Below are 19,484 nucleotides of genomic sequence, written 5' to 3' on the forward strand. Positions count from 1 at the left end.
CACTGCCTGTTCACCCCGCTATCATCCAGAAGGCGATGTCAGTACAGGTGCATCAAAGCTGGGACCGAGAGACTGAAAAACAGCTTCTATCTCAAGGCCATCAGACTGTTAAACAGCCACCACTAACATTGAGTGGCTGCTGCCAACACACTGACTCAACTCCAGCCACTTTAATAATGGGAATTGATGGGAAATGATGTAAAATATATCACTAGCCACTTTAAACAATGCTACCTAATATAATGTTTACATACCCTACATTATTCATCTCATATGTATACGTATATACTGTACTCTATATCATCTACTGCATCCTTATGTAATACATGTATCACTAGCCACTAACTATGCCACTTTGTTTACATACTCATCTCATATGTATATACTGTACTCGATACCATCTACTGTATCTTGCCTACGCTGCTCTGTACCATCACTCATCCATATATATTTATGTACATATTCTTTATCCCCTTACACTGTGTATAAGACAGTAGTTTTGGAATTGTTAGTAAGATTACTTGTTGGTTATTACTGCATTGTCGGAACTAGAAGCACAAGCATTTCGCTACACTCACATTAACATCTGCTAACCATGTGTATGTGACAAATAAAATTTGATTTGATTTATTTGATTTTAAGATTGTAACTTGAAAAGTTGTCATAATATGTACATGATGTTAACATACTGTGCGCTGTGTAGAAAATATCCAGATCAAAGAGAATATTTTTGTAACAATTAACTATTATTTTAGTTGTCTAACGAGACCATAGTACATTGTGATACCTTGCCTCGTAACTAGATACGCCCCAGAGAACTTGCCATATAGACCGAAATGCCCCTTTGTGACCTGGGGGTATAAGAATTTACATACCACAGTAAAATGGACCACAGCTGCAGCGTGATCGAAGTCACAACCCCACAAATGCAACATGAGGAAGAGGACAAAGGAAACTCAATCAGAGACTTACACCCGGTGACGAAGGAGACACAGCCATCGGAAGAAAAGTGCTTCGGCCATCCTATCCCGATAAGCGGAACTCGGTCCACGAAAAGATACCCAACGGAGACCTTCAACAAGTAAATACATTCATTATAATTCTGACCCATAAGAGCGGCAGTTTGGGGCAAGGTGTTAGGGCTCAACTAAGCAGGTTACAAATGTATCCAAGTGTGCTTTTATCTTGTTCACTCTCTCTCCCTCTCTCCCTCTCTCTTTCTATTGATGTTGGTCCGCTAGGGACCAGTTTCATTGTATTAAGTTCTAATCAATGGCCAAGACTGTTTGTGTATGTGTATCTTATATTATCATTTAGCTTGTTAGTAAATAAATAATCAACTCAATTTGTGTGGTACGGAATGATTTAGTGAGACCCGGGTTTGTGCAGATTTAAGAATTATGAGATGTTCAGAATGAGACTTAAGAGGAAATAAATTAATTGCCGGCTGCTATGAAATCGATATTCTGATATTCTTTGAGTTAATTTGGGAAACGTTAACTCATTAAACAAACTTTTCTCATGGTGCCCCAGGTTACCGAGTTAATGGTTGCCTGATTTATCTAATCACGTAATTATAAACACAGTTAATTATTCGATGAATATCAGTCGTCAGATTAATGACCAACGTTACATGTGTATTTGATCTTGTGTCCTCAAAAGTGACAATACTTCAGCAATTTATAATCATTTTTACCAGTGAACCTTTCTTGGAGGATGCAGCATTATTAGTTATTATTTGTCCTCTCATGATAAATAATTACTGCTGTGACCACTGTGCTGGAAATGTTTGATGTTTGTGCTTTTCTAATAGCTCATTTATATGTTCCATTCATGTGCTTTTCTAATTACCATTTTCTGTGTTCATGGAAGTGACTGACTGGAAAAATCCTCACTATCAGTAGTTTCACTTTGGCAGTACTCCCAGAACTTTGTTTTGAGAACTAAATATATCTCAGATTCAAGATCTCAGCTTAGAGAGAAGAAGCCTCGTGAAGTATTTGTCACGTTGGCATAACTGATTCGGGAGACAGGCGCAGGAATGCGTAATAGTTTTTTTTTATTATACCCAAATTACGACGTGCCGTGTAAAGGCACGGGGACGACGACCAAACAAACACGTAACAAAACACAGGGTAGAAACCCAAAACAAAAGAGCGAGGAGTACCTCGAATAAATAACACACGCGCACAATGATTAACTGCGAAATCCACAATGGCACGAAAGCCAAAACACACAGCTCGGGTACTCACACGCACCAACGGACATTGTAACAATAATGGACAGCCCAATGGAAACCAAACGGCACACTTATACAAGTACTAATCAGTGGAATAGGGGAGGTTGGTCATTGTTAGTGAATGTACATTATGCATGGTTTCTGGTCAAATTTGTAACAACAAGGGCATTTTCATAGACAGACTTGAAAGCCAGATCAGTGGTTATTGCAACACAAAAAAAAGCAGGTTAAACTAATTTGAAAAAATAATGAAATTATTAGTGGGTCTTATGATTGTGGAAGGCTTATATTTAGCCACAGTATAATTCCACAAGCCCTGCATTCATTATATTATTGCTGATTTCAATTAACAGGTGTACTTTGTTAAAAGTTCATTTGTGGAATTTCTTTCTTTAATAAGTTTGAACCAATCAGTTGTGTTGTGACAAGGTAGGGGAGGTATACAGAAGATAGCCCTATTTGGTAAAAGACCAAGAACAGTTCAAATAAGCAAAGAGAAATGACAGTCCATCATTACTTTAAGACATGGTCAGTCATTACGGAAAATGTCCAGATCTTTGAATGTTTCGTCAAATGCAGTCACAAGAACCATCAAGCTCTATGATGAAACTTGCTCTAATGAGGACCGCCACAGGAAAGGAAGACCCAGAGTTAACTCTGCTGCAGAGGGTAAGTTCATTGGAGTTACAAGCCCCAGAAATTGCAGCCCAAATAAATGCTTCACAGAGTTAAGGTAACAGACAGATGTCAACATCAACTGTTCAGAGGAGATTGCGTGAATCAGGCCTTCATGGTCGAATTGCTGCATGGTTTGATGAGTCCAAATGTGAGATTTTTGGCTCCAACCACCGTGTCTTTGTGAGATGCAGAGTAGGTAAACGGTGATGGAGTGCTGCATCAGATGACCTGGCCTCCACAATCACCCGACCTAAACACAATTAAGATGGTTTGGGATTAGTTGGACCGCAGAGTGAAGGAAAAGCAGCCAACAAGTGCTCAGCATAAGTGGGAAGTGCTTCAAACTGTTGGAAATTCATTCCAGGTAAAGCTGGTTGAGAGAATGCCAAGAGGCAACGCGTGGCTACTTTGAAGAACCTAAAATCTTAAATATATTTTGATTTGTTTAACAGTTTCTTGGTTACTACATTTTTCCATACGTGTTATTTCATTGTTTTGATGTCCAGACCACTGGGCTCCAACATGCATGGCAATCAGAACTATGCCCAACCTGGTAAGAATGCCATCACTTCAACATCAATCATTGACAAATCATTATTGATTTCCCTAAGTCTAAATATTGCTGTTACATTGCACAACCTTCAATGTTATGTCATAATTATGAACAATTCTGGCAAATTAATTACGGTCTTTGTTAAGAAGAAATGGACTTCACACAGTTTGCAATGAGCCAGGCAGCACAAACTGCTGCATATACCCTGACTCTGCTTGCACAGAACGCAAAAGAAGTGACACAATTTCCCTAGTTAAAAGAAATTCATGTAGCAGGCAATATTAACTAAATATGCAGGGTTAAAAATATATACTTGTGTATTGATTTTAAGAAAGGCATTGATGTTTATGGTTAGGTACACATTGGTGCAAAGATAGTGCTTTTCTCGCAAATGCGCTTGTTAAATCATCACCCATTTGGTGAAGTAGGCTGCGATTCGTTGATAAGTTAAAAGGCACCGCATCGATTATATGCAACGCAGGACAAGCTAGATAAACTAGTAATATCATCAAACGTGTAGTTAACTAGTGATTATGTTAAGATTGATTGTTTTTTATAAGATAAGTTTAATGCTAGCTAGCACCTTACCGTGGCTCCTTGCTGCACTCGTGTAACAGGCAGTCAGCCTGCCACGCAGTCTCCTCGTGGAGTGCAATGTAATCGGCCATAATCGGTGTCCAAAAATGCAGATTACCGATTGTTATGAAAACTTGAAATCGGCCCTAATTAAATCGGCCATTCGGATGAAATCGGTTGACCTCTACTGTGTATTGTCGTCCACAGGGCTGGCTCTGACGGCTGACACTCAGATACATAGGAACCCCAGTGAGTTCATGCCATGGCTCTTGCCCTGCCACCATAACAAGCCATGTACTTCCTTCAGATGATGCACAGTAGATCTGTCAAAGGGGAAAGACACCAGAACAAACGGAATTCAATAGTCCACGTTAGACATTCGTCTGTTTGACACAGAACTTCCCCGCAATTCCGTGGCACCAGAACCTCCTGTACAGACCCCAGATGTTAGAGACATGAACAAAGTGTTACTGAATCCAAGCAACACGGGACCCCAATCAGGGTTGCCTATCTTATTAGGAGTGCACTTTGACACCATCCAACATCCATTTTACTTTTTTGTTACCCCTCCTCACGGTGGGGTAACGCACTCTGATATGTATAGTACGACACACCTTTTTTTTTTGTGTCTGCTAACTTTTCGCATGCATTTCTGTACCAACATCCCACCAATATGACATCAGTCTTGTATGATATAATGCTACCACTATGAATAATATTCATTTTCTGTCTTATTTCTAGTCTCTTTTGGAAGGAGGCGGCACCAAAAACTCGTCCCTCGTTGCCAGAAAAACCCCCACTATGCCCAAGCCCCAGTGGCACGCTCCATGGAAGCTGTTTCGGGTAAAGGACGTCGTTTTGTCTTCTGAATGCACTTACAGTGCCTTGCGAAAGTATTCGGCCCCCTTGAACTTTGCAACCTTTTGCCACATTTCAGGCTTCAAACATAAAGATATAAAACTGTATTTTTTTTGTGAAGAATCAACAACAAGTGGGACACAATCATGAAGTGGAACGACATTTATTGGATATTTCAAACTTTTTTAACAAATCAAAAACTGAAAAATTGGCCGTTCAAAATTATTCAGCCCCCTTAAGTTAATACTTTATAGCGCCACCTTTTGCTGCGATTACAGCTGTTATTCTTCACAAAAAAATACAGTTTTATATCTTTATGTTTGAAGCCTGAAATGTGGCAAAAGGTCGCAAAGTTCAAGGGGGCCGAATACTTTCGCAAGGCACTGTACTTCCTCTACAGTCCACACACTTTATCAAATGCACAGGGCACACTCACAAAAAGCTTGGATGTTTTGTAAGGAACTGTCCCTAGTCCTTCGAACACGCTACAATAATCGTAGAATATCTTCATGCAAGGCCTATGCGTTTTAAGATAACTTCAGGTGTATTGACTTGCTCCCTGTTTTGTGTGGTAGCTGATGCAGGTTTGCTTTATCCCTTCCAGGTCATCAGTGGTCATCTTGGCTGGGTGAGGTCCATTGCCGTAGAGCCCGGCAACCAGTGGTTTGTGACAGGCGCTGGCGACAGAACCATTAAGGTGAGTACAGAGAGAGACCGAGAGATCTGTAACTTCTAAACAGCGGTTTTGAGGCTGGTGTACAAAACCGAAAGTAAAAGATGCAAAAATGAAACTTAAGAATGGGACGCATAGAAATAGTGTACATAGAACAGATATACCGCTTCTTCTACTTGCTTTCAATGAGAAATCTACAGCTAGCATTTCTATGTGAATTTGGTCGGGTCCCCCCAAAAAGTTACATTTTGAAGCTTTAAAGGAAGAGTAACGCCTTTGTTTTATCAGTGTGTGTGATTGACAGGAGAGATGTGACCAATACAATTTGTTTGATTTGAGATGATGAGAGGGGCTACGTTTTTACCACTATCATCACTACAGGGACTGAAGAATGGGTAGATCGCCTCTGTAAAGGTGCAGCCAGTGAAACAGATATGATAATAAGAAGTGACATCATAAGGGTTTTGGGACACCCATTTGATCTATTCAATGTCAGTCAACTGGTGGCATTTAGTCATGTATCTCGTAATACGTCAGCTATAAGTTCGCCCGTGACGTCAAATCCCCATTGTTTCTCATTCTCCTGACAGATCTGGGACCTAGCCAGTGGGAAGCTAAAGCTCTCCCTAACGGGACACATCAGCACAGTGCGCGGCGTGGCCGTGAGCACCCGGAGCCCCTACCTGTTCTCCTGCGGCGAGGACAAGCAGGTCAAGTGCTGGGATCTGGAGTACAACAAGGTATTGTACTAGTACCCTTTCATTTCTGCTTTACTTTATATGATGTGTTTCAATGGACTGTTGGTCCATTATTATTTAGTTAAGTATTTAGTATAGTTACGCCCACTCATTTCTGCTCTACCTCACTTTAAAAAAAAATGTAGGTTATCAGGCACTACCATGGCCACCTCAGCGCCGTGTACGACTTGGACCTGCACCCAACCATCGACGTGCTGGTCACATGCAGCCGAGATGCCACAGCCAGGGTAAGTCTTGCTAATTACTAGTTGTCTTAACTTTCAAAAACGTTATTTTAGTGGAACATTTTGGAGTGTATTGGGAGATCAATATGAAATCTCTACGTCTATAGGTGTGGGATATCAGAAGCAAAGCCAACGTGCACACCCTGTCCGGACACACCAACACAGTGGCCACAGTCAGATGCCAGGCCGCCGAACCGCAGATCATCACAGGTACGGACAAGGATATGTTACAAATGCTTTGCCTTGCTGTGTTCATATATTGGCTAGTTGACTCACTCCAAATTACCATCAATGGCTTATCATCTTGTTACATTCTATTATGAGCTGGCGCAAGGAGAAATCAGGATTTTTTTCATTTTGACCTTTTCTCCTGGGTCATGTTCAGTAGGGAAAAAATAGGATAGAACACTTGAACTTGTCTGAATAAGAACGCAGCGTTTTATTGTTAGTTTCAAAACATTTTGCTACGGTGTGACCTGAACACGACCTGGCTTTTTCCGTTCCAGGGAGCCACGACTCTACCATCAGGCTATGGGATCTGATAGCTGGGAAGACCAGAGCCACTCTCACCAATCACAAGAAGTCTGTCAGAGCACTGGCCCTACATCCCAGACAGTACGTCACTTCCTCATACGTAGTAAACGGTGATGCATATGTTGCACCCAAGTTCGCCATCTTTTGTTATCTAGTTGTAGTTAATGATAGGGTTGATAGGCTCGCCGATTTTATTTGTGCGTTTTGAGTTATGGCACTGAACCATTGGTTGGCTGAATGTTACAGGTATACCTTAGCCTCTGGCTCTGCCGACAACATCAAGCAGTGGACGTTCTCAGACGGCAACTTCATCCAGAACCTCTCTGGACACAACGCCATCATCAACGCAATGGTGGTCAACTCAGACGGCGTGCTGGTTTCAGGAGGTATGAAAACATCCTTTACATTTTCCAACAGGGATATCCTTTTCCCATCGCGCACTAGCGACTCGTGTTTGAACAAAAAATATCTTGTCTATATGTTGCGATTGAAATAGACAGTTTTGAGCCTCTGTCAGGATGACTAGGTCAGATTATTTCTAGTCATAGTACATTGAATGATTCTGAAGGGCTTTGTTGCTTCGAAAGCGCACTACTAAAGATGGGCAACAAATGAAAGGGAAGTGGTAACTGCAGAGGCTGGAAGCAAATATATTGAATGGCTAAGTGATAGGAAATCCTACATACGGCTAGATCCTAGACACCGCTGTCTATCTATGCCGATGTCTTGATCTAGATACAGCTAATCCTTACATCTTTTTATTGTCTCCGTTAGCTGACAACGGCACCATTCACCTGTGGGACTGGCGGACCGGCTACAACTTCCAGCGTATCCACGCCGCCGTGCAGCCCGGCTCACTGGACAGCGAATCGGGGATCTTCGCCTGCATGTTCGACCACTCGGAGAGCAGGCTGATCACGGCCGAGGCCGACAAGACCATCAAGGTGTACAAAGAGGACGACACCGCGGTAGGGAAATACTTTTATCCTGTGCTGTATAGCTACACAAGTTTTTGTTGATTTGAGATGTGATTCAGTAATGGACGTGTTAATTACAACCTCATACAAAGTGGATGTTTATTCAGTCAGGGAAAAGGACAGTCACTAAAACATTGCTAAGCTAATGAAACTGTGGTATTACTTTGAGTACTTCATAAGTTCTTGTTTCTGACTAGGGTGGGATTGTTTTTTTCTTTCAGACCGAGGAAAGCCACCCAATCAACTGGAAACCGGAAATCCTCAAGAGGAAAAGATTCTAGTTTTGCAACAAACAAAAAAATACATTCATTTCTGTTGTCAATATTCCCATCAATAGAACTCCCATAATTTTTTAAAGAAGAATATTCACACAAAAACGAGTTGGCTTTTATTTTTACTGTAATTTTGGGGGTTTTCAATGTAGTCCTTATTCAATGTACAATGTTAGTCCAACAAAGTAGCCATTTTGGACAGCCAATAACCTTCCAGAATGTTTGTTCTTGATGATGAATGCTCTCTCATATCTCTGGTCACTCTCGTCCACCATGAGAAGCCACTTCTCAGCTCCGTAAGAGCTCGCCTTTAGTGTACACATAGTCCCCACTCGGGTCAAATCTAGTAAACGTGTGGAAAATTCCAAGATTTTCTCATCATTAGAAATGTTTTCTTTTATTTCTTTATTTCAGAAACACCAACTGTATATACAAGAGAAACGTAATTTGTTGTGCAATCTGGTGTATGAAATAAATCACTGTATGATTAACAGAACCATAAAAATAAAAAACATGTTGCATCTCATTTTGGATTTCCGTGAAGCGTGACTCACCCATGTAACCATTGGTGACAACATTCCCATCGTGTTTGGAGCTGTTTGCATTGATCTCCCAGTATCCGTCATCTCCTGGGTGGTCCTGGAGCTCTACCGTATTCCTGGTTTCACTGAGAACATGGAACTTCTGCTCACCTGTTAGACAAAGCAGATGTTCACTGTAACAAAACTACTTTATACGGTAATTTGGGGTATTATCAACAGTGAAATACTGTTTTACTGAAGCATACTGTAAATTATGGGCCATTGTGGGAAAATGTGGGCGGGGAAATAATTGGTCTATTTTGAGTGGTACTGTATCATTTGGAGTGCCAAAAATGGTATTGTTTCTGGCTTAACATATTTGAGGCTTTGTAAGAGGCTACATTGCACCTGTGAGTGAGAATGATGTACCAATTTAAGTCCTATATGTTATAGTGCCCCATCAATTTAAAATGAATAGGGGACAGATTGGAGTGGGGCAAGTCTTAAACCTTAAATGGTTGCACATTTTACCATGTCCTGTGCTCTGTTTTCCCCTGTAGTCGCTGCCAGTTTGGAAGCTTCCAGAAGTGCAAGTGTTGTAAGACACCAACTATTCATTAATATGCAGTAATGTGTAAACACTTAGCAGCCAACCTGCTTGCACCAATCCCTTGTAATTACAGTAAACCATTTTTATCAAACATTATGATTACGCTAATATTCACTTTAACAGTATAATAAATATTACGGTATTGTACTGTCATTACATAGTGCTTGCTTTGATACTGTATTTATTACAGAAGTTGACAAGTTACTGTCAAATTCAGCAACCCCTTTACAGTGTAAATTAACTCACCAACGTGCATTAAAGGGGAAATATGCAGTTTCTACATCAATTGTTAGCCTTTTAAATTAATTATAAATACCCATTCATTCTTGAAGAATATAACTCATAAATCCAGTCCACTTTGATATCTTGATAATATGCAGCTCTTTAAAGGGCAAGTCCACAGATGAAACAACAAAACGATTTCCCTGCCTCTGTTTTGGTAAAAAGCTGAGGGATGGGCCTGGAGAAATGTAAACACTCTCAGATTAATAGACAGCTATGGTTACAAGGACTGACCATCAGTGATATAAAAATGAATGTTTTAACCATGATATGGTATACAGTGTTTGTTTACATTTACAATGTTTACAAACATTGGCGAAAAACAAGCTTATATTTTGGGTTCTCAAGGAGTGTGACAGTTGAACTGAACTCATTAGTTATTCAAGAATCAATGGATATATATATATACTACTGGTCAAAAGTTTTAGAACACCTACTCATTCAAGGGTTTTTACTTTTTACCATGTTCTACATTGTAGAATAATGGTGAAGGCATCTATTAAACTAATAAATAACATACAGTGACATACAGACACAAACCCATGTTCAAGATTAAACTGATCCTCTCTTGCCCCACAGCTCTCACAAAGAAAAGAGGACATTGATTGTTTTCTTTAATTAGTATGCAAAAGGTTGAACAATTCTGTTAAATAACAAAAACTCATGAAGGGAATAGAGATACAATAATAGGGAATCATGTTTTCTATGGATACAGTTTTACAAACTCAGTAAGCAGTAATGACTCAACGTTGCCACAATGTAGGGATTGTCAGTTATGATCATGCATTGCCTCTGACATGACAACTTCAGTACTTGTAGGACCTGCCTTTCAAACATTAGAGTAATATCAAACATCCTCAGAGTAAGTGGCTCATTCATATTTGATCCACCGTAGTAACCTGATCCTGTTATCGGGCGTGGGACAACAGCTTGCACAAATTTAGAATAAAAAAAGAATGTCCATGCAAGAAGACTTTGAACAAGGTATGATGGAGTTATTTCAGACATGAAAAGTGCCTGTTAATTATCTGTTATGCTGGTCAGTTTTATTTGTCAAAATTGTATTAAAAAAGGAGCAACCATGATCGTCTTTATCACAATCTAAAAATACATTTGATGCACAAACACTTGTAGTGTACAGTAATAATGTTTAATAACTGGGGTGACATGGAACGCATTTGAAAAATCTCGAACAATACTGTCACCCACAAGAGGCTAAACAAAACATACTTCACGACCTGTAAACTAGAACCAAACTGCACTAACAGTATTTTTGACTGAAGTACTTTTGTTATATAAAAAAGGTGTTTCAAAAAGGCATTGTGCTTAAAAAAAATATTTTTTTTTAAACAAAGCTTTCATGTAAAGTGTGCCATATATTAATAAACAGGTTTTCAAAAATATTGTAGACTCTGACTGGAGTGATATCATGGTAAACCTGCTACACGTGGAATAAAGAAAACGTTAGGAATGCCTTTTGGTTTCCGTCTTCTGGTTTGGTCAAGCAAAAGTCCCTCCTCCATGAGTCTACAACAATAAACAAATGGAGTGTTAAACTTTCTGTTGGAAAAGTATTGTTAACTCACCGTGGGCTTCATCTCACGACCGTCTCCATCTGCCTCGGGCCGATCCCATCCCTCCATATTCTTACTGTTCTCTACAAACTCCTAAAAGCGAGAGGGAGAGGAAGAAGAGGGTGGATGTGTGTTGGTGTTGAGACAATAGCGGGCAAGTATCGTAAACGCTAACAAGGCAAGTTCAGTGTAATATGTGCATAAAAACACTATTTAACATATAGAAATGGATTAACGTGGTATTCTGTAAAACCATTCAGGTACATTAGACACTTCTTTAGGCACCACAAGCAGCAGAAGCAGGATTTCAACAAACACAGGCAGTTTCCTACAAACAGAAAATACATTGAGCTTAAGTTCTCCACCCAATGTCTGACTTGACTTGGTAGAATTGAAAGTGAGTATGTTTAAAGGAATCATCTGAAAATAATATTTCCTGCTCCTTTATGTAGCCCTTGAAGTCAAATGACCTTGTGACCTCATGAGTGGAATATTATTCATATGTTTCAACAAGCCCAAACTCCAGTGTTGCTATGTCAAACAGTTTTGTTGTATTTCAGTCTTCTGTGATGTACAGTGCCTTGCGAAAGTATTCGGCCCCCTTGAACTTTGCGACCTTTTGCCACATTTCAGGCTTCAAACATAAAGATATAAAACTGTATTTTTTTGTGAAGAATCAACAACAAGTGGGACACAATCATGAAGTGGAACGACATTTATTGGATATTTTTAACTTTTTTAACAAATCAAAAACTGAAAAATTGGGCGTGCAAAATTATTCAGTCCCTTTACTTTCAGTGCAGCAAACTCTCTCCAGAAGTTCAGTGAGGATCTCTGAATGATCCAATGTTGACCTAAATGACTAATGATGATAAATACAATCCACCTGTGTGTAATCAAGTCTCCGTATAAATGTACCTGCACTGTGATAGTCTCAGAGGTCCGTTAAAAGCGCAGAGAGCATCATGAAGAACAAGGAACACACCAGGCAGGTCCGAGATACTGTTGTGAAGAAGTTTAAAGCCGGATTTGGATACAAAAAGATTTCCCAAGCTTTAAACATCCCAAGGAGCACTGTGCAAGCAATAATATTGAAATGGAAGGAGTATCAGACCACTGCAAATCTACCAAGACCTGGCCGTCCCTCTAAACTTTCAGCTCATACAAGGAGAAGACTGATCAGAGATGCAGCCAAGAGGCCCATGATCACTCTGGATGAACTGCAGAGATCTACAGCTGAGGTGGGAGACTCTGTCCATAGGACAACAATCAGTCGTATATTGCACAAATCTGGCCTTTATGGAAGAGTGGCAAGAAGAAAGCCATTTCTTAAAGATATCCATAAAAAGTGTTGTTTAAAGTTTGCCACAAGCCACCTGGGAGACACACCAAACATGTGGAAGAAGGTGCTCTGGTCAGATGAAACCAAAATTGAACTTTTTGGCAACAATGCAAAACGCTATGTTTGGCGTAAAAGCAACACAGCTGAACACACCATCCCCACTGTCAAACATGGTGGTGGCAGCATCATGGTTTGGGCCTGCTTTTCTTCAGCAGGGACAGGGAAGATGGTTAAAATTGATGGGAAGATGGATGGAGCCAAATACAGGACCATTCTGGAAGAAAACCTGATGGAGTCTGCAAAAGACCTAACACTGGGACGGAGATTTGTCTTCCAACAAGACAATGATCCAGAACATAAAGCAAAATCTACAATGGAATGGTTAAAAAATAAACATATCCAGGTGTTAGAATGGCCAAGTCAAAGTCCAGACCTGAATCCAATCGAGAATCTGTGGAAAGAACTGAAAACTGCTGTTCACAAATGCTCTCCATCCAACCTCACTGAGCTCGAGTTGTTTTGCAAGGAGGAATGGGAAAACATTTCAGTCTCTCAATGTGCAAAACTGATAGAGACATACCCCAAGCGACTTACAGCTGTAATCGCAGCAAAAGGTGGCGCTACAAAGTATTAACTTAAGGGGGCTGAATAATTTTGCACGCCCAATTTTTCAGTTTTGAATTTGTTAAAAAAGTTTGAAATATCCAATAAATGTCGTTCCACTTCATGATTGTGTCCCACTTGTTGTTGATTCTTCACAAAAAAATACAGTTTTATATATTTATGTTTGAAGCCTGAAATGTGGCAAAAGGTCGCAAAGTTCAAGGGGGCCGAATACTTTCGCAAGGCACTGTATATAAAGTAATATTGGAATGTAAACTCAAAATGTATTACATTTCAACTCTGTATCTGACATGGTATATATGTATTATTTTTGTTAGGCCCATAACCATGTGTGTGAGGTGTATACTTTTGTTTCAAAATAGATTTGTTAAAGACGAGAAATACTGTGTGAACCTGATTTAGCCCACTGCAGTAAAAGGCTATTAATGATCAAATCTACCTAACAGTATGTGTTCCTCCCCTGTGAATTATATTGTAGTTGATGACTTTAGAAAACTTTCAATGCATCTGCAGTAATTCCTTGTTTAACATTTCTGATTCACACTTTTGTATCAAGGATGAAGAGAGATCAGCCATGTGAAGGGTTCATTCTGTTCCAGAGCACAGAGCAGCACTGGGTGGGGAGGAGCATGTCAACATCACTTTGCTAAAGTGAAACTATAGTTGCTAGGCGTACTGTACGTTGCCAACACAAACAAACGGTCTCACACTCTTCTGGAAAATATAAGACAGCTACGCAGTCTGTTTCTTTTAATACTACAGTACCGATAAATCGGGAGAAAGTGCCCACCCTCTTTCACACACAGATACAGGTGAGCACAGATTTACAAGGGCAGGTGAAGATGCATTCTAGTGTGTGAATTATTGTATTCTAATGAATTCCTTTATTCTGCGGTTTTCTTTTATCCTGTTTGCTTCTACATTACGTTTATCTTTATTTTGTACATTGACAAATGTATACTGTATGTTGTATGGTTAAACAACTTTAATCAGCATTGGTTAGATTCTCTAAATTCCGTGTTGACAGTGGCACTAAAACTATTGAGAGAAATAATTTATAGTCCCATCTTCTCTGTCTAGATATGGCTTCCTCCACTATTCTCTTGTCTGAAGACCAGTTCCTGTGCTCTATCTGTCTGGATGTGTTCACTGAGCCAGTCACCACTTCATGTGGACACAACTTCTGCATGGCCTGTATCAGAAAGTACTGGAATAGCAAGGACCTGTACCAATGTCCACTGTGTCAGGAAAAATTCTCCAGACGACCTAAGCTTCGTGTCAACACAACTTTCAGAAAGGTTGTAGAGAATTTTAAAAAGAGGAGAGATATAGGTAGAGATGGGCCCCGTCCCGAACCTGGAAAAGTGTCCTGTGACGTCTGCACTGGGATGAAGCGCAAGGCCCTTATGTCCTGCCTGGTGTGTCAGACCTCTTACTGTGAGACTCACCTGGAGCCTCATCAGATAGCCTCACCCTTAAAGAAACACAAACTGATCGACCCTGTGGAGAACCTGGAAGACAGGATGTGTAAGAAGCATGACAGACTCCTGGAGCTGTTCTGTAGGACTGACCAGACTTGTGTGTGTCAGTTCTGCACTGAGGCAGACCACAAGACTCATGACACTGTCCCTATAGAGGAAGAGTGTGGAGAGAGGAAGGCTCAGCTGGGGAAAACTGAGGCAGAAGTGCAGCTACTTATCCAGGAGAGACTGAAGAAGGTTAAAAAGATCAGACTCTCTGTAGTTCGTAGAAAGAGAGATGCAAAGAGAGAGATAGAAAACAGTGTACAAGTCTTTACTGCTCTGGTGCGCTCCATTGAGAAAAGCCAAGCTGAGCTGATTGAGGTGATTGAGGAGAAGCAGAAAGCAGTAGAGAGGCAGGCTGACGGGTTCATTAAAGATCTGGAGCAGGAAATCACTGACCTAAAGAGGAGAAGAACTGATCTGAAGCAGCTCTCACACACTGAGGACCACCTCCAACTTCTCCAGAGCTTCCTATCCCTAGAGTGCAAACCTCCACCCACCAAGGACTGGTCTGAGATCAATGTTCACAGTGATCTGTGTGTGGGGACTGTGAGGAGAGCTGTGTCCCAGCTGGAGGAGATACTGAATAAAGAGATGGAGAAGCTGCCTGAAGTCAAACTGAAGATGATTCAGCAGTATGCAGTGGATGTGACTCTGGACCCTGATACAGCATGTTCCATTCTCATCCTGTCTGAAGATGGGAAACAAGTGAGAACTGGAGACATACCACAGAATCTTCCTGACAATCCAAAAAGGTTTGATGTTCATCGATTTGTCCTTGGAAAGGATGGCTTCTCCTCAGGACGATTTTACTATGAGGTGACGGTTAAGGGGAAGGCTAGATGGAATTTAGGAGTGGCCAGAGAGTCCACTGAAAGGAAGCAGAATATTATACTGAGACCTGAGGATGGACTCTGGACTGTGACCGAAAGGGATGAGAATGATAGCTGTAACTTCCTCCTTTTCCTCCTCTCCCTGAGAAAGAAGCCCCAGAAGGTGGGGGTGTTTGTGGACTATGAGGAGGGTCTGGTCTCCTTTTATGATGTGAAGGCCAAGTCTCATATCTACACTTACACTGGCTGCACCTTTACAGAGAAACTCTTTCCATTCTTTGGCCCCTCTGATAATGATGATGGTCAAAACTCAGCCCCTCTCATCATCTCTCCTGTCAATCACACACACTAATTAAACAATGCAGAGGGAACAGTTAATTAACTAATTACATTCACATATCATTAAATATATTTAGTCAGTTGACATGACATGTGATTAGAATGTCCATGGATGTCCTCTGAAATCTCATAACGAATTAAAAATTGAAACTTCTTTACTCTTTAGGGACAGATTGAATATTACTGGGGGAGGGGTGCCACAAAATAGGGGAGGGTTGTCAAACCTTTTTTATTGCTTTGAGTAAGGCACAGTGGAGGGTAGTGCATTTTTGCCCTGGTTTACATTCGCCATTCTTCTCATATTTTCTCTATAAACAATGCCTTGACTTACTTTTGATATTACCCTAATTAAGTTTAGAAACATTTGGGAAAGGTTTGGTATGGTGTGGCTATTAAGCTTTAGCTACTGCAGGCCTATGATATGAAGGCAGTGCGCCCTTGTCACGTTGTAAAAATGATTGGAGACAGGCGCAGGAATACGTAACACCTCAAGCCATTGTAAATCTTAAGGCAGCAGACAAATCTTTTGTCCTGTCAGTGGAGGATTGGAATGTATGGTTGGCCTATGGAAAACCTACCGCAGAACTGTAACATGGAAAAAATGGACTTGGTACATTTTATATGGTACATATTTTATCAGTTGAAATGATGGTAACGATGCTAGATAAAATATGAAAATGAATGTCGTTTTTGTTATGTTATTAATAGTTAAATGACGACAATATAACGGAAAGATTGTAACTTGAAAAGTTGTCATAATATGTACATGATGTTAACATACTGTGCGCTGTGTAGAAAATATCCAGATCAAAGAGAATATTTTTGTAACAATTAACTATTATTTTAGTTGTCTAACGAGACCATAGTACATTGTGATACCTTGCCTCGTAACTAGATACGCCCCAGAGAACTTGCCATATAGACCGAAATGCCCCTTTGTGACCTGGGGGTATAAGAATTTACATACCACAGTAAAATGGACCACAGCTGCAGCGTGATCAAAGTCACAACCCCACAAATGCAACATGAGGAAGTGGACAAAGGACACTCTTAACAATCATGTGGGCAATCAGAGACTTACACCCGGTGACGAAGGAGACACAGCCATCGGAAGAAAAGTGCTTCGGCCATCCTATCCCGATAAACGGAACTCGGTCCACGAAAAGATACCCAACGGAGACCTTCAACAAGTAAATACATTCATTATAATTCTGACCCATAAGAGCGGCAGTTTGGGGCAAGGTGTTAGGGCTCAACTAAGCAGGTTACAAATGTATCCAAGTGTGCTTTTATCTTGTTCACTCTCTCTCCCTCTCTCTCTCTCTCTTTCTATTGATGTTGGTCCGCTAGGGACCAGTTTCATTGTATTAAGTTCTAATCAATGGCCAAGACTGTTTGTGTATGTGTATCTTATATTATCATTTAGCTTGTTAGTAAATAAATAATCAACTCAATTTGTGTGGTACGGAATGATTTAGTGAGACCCGGGTTTGTGCAGATTTAAGAATTATGAGATGTTCAGAATGAGACTTAAGAGGAAATAAATTAATTGCCGGCTGCTATGAAATCGATATTCTGATATTCTTTGAGTTAATTTGGGAAACGTTAACTCATTAAACAAACTTTTCTCATGGTGCCCCAGGTTACCGAGTTAATGGTTGCCTGATTTATCTAATCACGTAATTATAAACACAGTTAATTATCCGATGAATATCAGTCGTCAGATTAATGACCAACGTTACATGTGTATTTGATCTTGTGTCCTCAAAAGTGACAATACTTCAGCAATTTATAATAATTTTTACCAGTGAACCTTTCTTGGAGGATGCAGCATTATTAGTTATTATTTGTCCTCTCATGATACATAATTACTGCTGTGACCACTGTGCTGGAAATGTTTGATGTTTGTGCTTTTCTAATAGCTCATTTATATGTTCCATTCATGTGCTTTTCTAATAACCATTTTCTGTGTTCATGGAAGTGACTGACTGGAAAAATCCTCACTATCAGTAGTTTCACTTTGGCAGTACTCCCAGAACTTTGTTTTGAGAACTAAATATATCTCAGATTCAAGATCTCAGCTTAGAGAGAAGAAGCCTCGTGAAGTATTTGTCACGTTGGCATAACTGATTCGGGAGACAGGCGCAGGAATGCGTAATAGTTTTTTTTTATTATACCCAAATTACGACGTGCCGTGTAAAGGCACGGGGACGACGACCAAACAAACACGTAACAAAACACAGGGTAGAAACCCAAAACAAAAGAGCGAGGAGTACCTCGAATAAATAACACACGCGCACAATGATTAACTGCGAAATCCACAATGGCACGAAAGCCAAAACACACAGCTCGGGTACTCACACGCACCAACGGACATTGTAACAATAATGGACAGCCCAATGGAAACCAAACGGCACACTTATACAAGTACTAATCAGTGGAATAGGGGAGGTTGGTCATTGTTAGTGAATGTACATTATGCATGGTTTCTGGTCAAATTTGTAACAACAAGGGCATTTTCATAGACAGACTTGAAAGCCAGATCAGTGATTATTGCAACACAAAAAAAAGCAGGTTAAACTAATTTGAAAAAATAATGAAATTATTAGTGGGTCTTATGATTGTGGAAGGCTTATATTTAGCCACAGTATAATTCCACAAGCCCTGCATTCATTATATTATTGCTGATTTCAATTAACAGGTGTACTTTGTTAAAAGTTCATTTGTGGAATTTCTTTCTTTAATAAGTTTGAACCAATCAGTTGTGTTGTGACAAGGTAGGGGAGGTATACAGAAGATAGCCCTATTTGGTAAAAGACCAAGAACAGCTCAAATAAGCAAAGAGAAATGACAGTCCATCATTACTTTAAGACATGGTCAGTCATTACGGAAAATGTCCAGATCTTTGAATGTTTCGTCAAATGCAGTCACAAGAACCATCAAGCTCTATGATGAAACTTGCTCTAATGAGGACCGCCACAGGAAAGGAAGACCCAGAGTTAACTCTGCTGCAGAGGGTAAGTTCATTGGAGTTACAAGCCCCAGAAATTGCAGCCCAAATAAATGCTTCACAGAGTTAAGGTAACAGACAGATGTCAACATCAACTGTTCAGAGGAGATTGCGTGAATCAGGCCTTCATGGTCGAATTGCTGCATGGTTTGATGAGTCCAAATGAAAGATTTTTGGCTCCAACCACCGTGTCTTTGTGAGATGCAGAGTAGGTAAACGGTGATGGAGTGCTGCATCAGATGACCTGGCCTCCACAATCACCCGACCTAAACACAATTAAGATGGTTTGGGATTAGTTGGACCGCAGAGTGAAGGAAAAGCAGCCAACAAGTGCTCAGCATAAGTGGGAAGTGCTTCAAACTGTTGGAAATTCATTCCAGGTAAAGCTGGTTGAGAGAATGCCAAGAGGCAACGCGTGGCTACTTTGAAGAACCTAAAATCTTAAATATATTTGGATTTGTTTAACAGTTTCTTGGTTACTACA

General features: G+C 40.3%; 3 protein-coding genes across 5 annotated transcripts in view; 2 read left to right on the forward strand and 1 right to left on the reverse strand.

The window, feature by feature from the left end:
- Nucleotides 1-19,484, reverse strand: part of LOC110534421 (uncharacterized) — an 88,479-nt gene that overhangs the window by 29,178 nt on the left and 39,817 nt on the right. Inside the window, exons 5-7 of one of the 3 annotated variants that reach the window (XR_016483864.1) lie at nt 11,342-11,422; nt 8,897-9,034; nt 2,043-3,167 (exon numbers count right to left, since the gene is read on the reverse strand). The gene's annotated coding sequence lies outside the window, so the exon portion shown is untranslated. Of the gene's footprint in view, nt 1-2,042; nt 3,168-8,896; nt 9,035-11,341; nt 11,423-18,136; nt 19,267-19,484 lie in introns of those variants that run through there. The other 2 variants (XR_005034197.2, XM_090187382.1) reach the window with 2 other exon arrangements.
- Nucleotides 3,459-8,868, forward strand: LOC149980135 (pleiotropic regulator 1-like). Its single transcript, XM_090188548.1, has 10 exons — nt 3,459-3,470; nt 4,788-4,889; nt 5,509-5,601; nt 6,168-6,317; nt 6,461-6,562; nt 6,667-6,769; nt 7,066-7,174; nt 7,340-7,479; nt 7,868-8,061; nt 8,292-8,868. Exons 1-10 carry the CDS (start codon nt 3,459-3,461, stop codon nt 8,349-8,351), a joined length of 1,065 nt encoding a protein of 354 aa, XP_090044674.1. The 3' UTR covers nt 8,352-8,868.
- Nucleotides 13,957-17,444, forward strand: LOC149980136 (E3 ubiquitin-protein ligase TRIM21-like). Its single transcript, XM_090187376.1, has 2 exons — nt 13,957-14,107; nt 14,376-17,444. Exon 2 carries the CDS (start codon nt 14,378-14,380, stop codon nt 16,001-16,003), a length of 1,626 nt encoding a protein of 541 aa, XP_090043502.1. The 5' UTR covers nt 13,957-14,107; nt 14,376-14,377; the 3' UTR covers nt 16,004-17,444.

The sequence above is a fragment of the Oncorhynchus mykiss genome, chromosome 10 (genome assembly GCF_057628025.1).
Source record: "Oncorhynchus mykiss isolate SJ-2025 chromosome 10, ASM5762802v1, whole genome shotgun sequence".
In the NCBI taxonomy this organism is placed as follows: domain Eukaryota; kingdom Metazoa; phylum Chordata; class Actinopteri; order Salmoniformes; family Salmonidae; genus Oncorhynchus; species Oncorhynchus mykiss.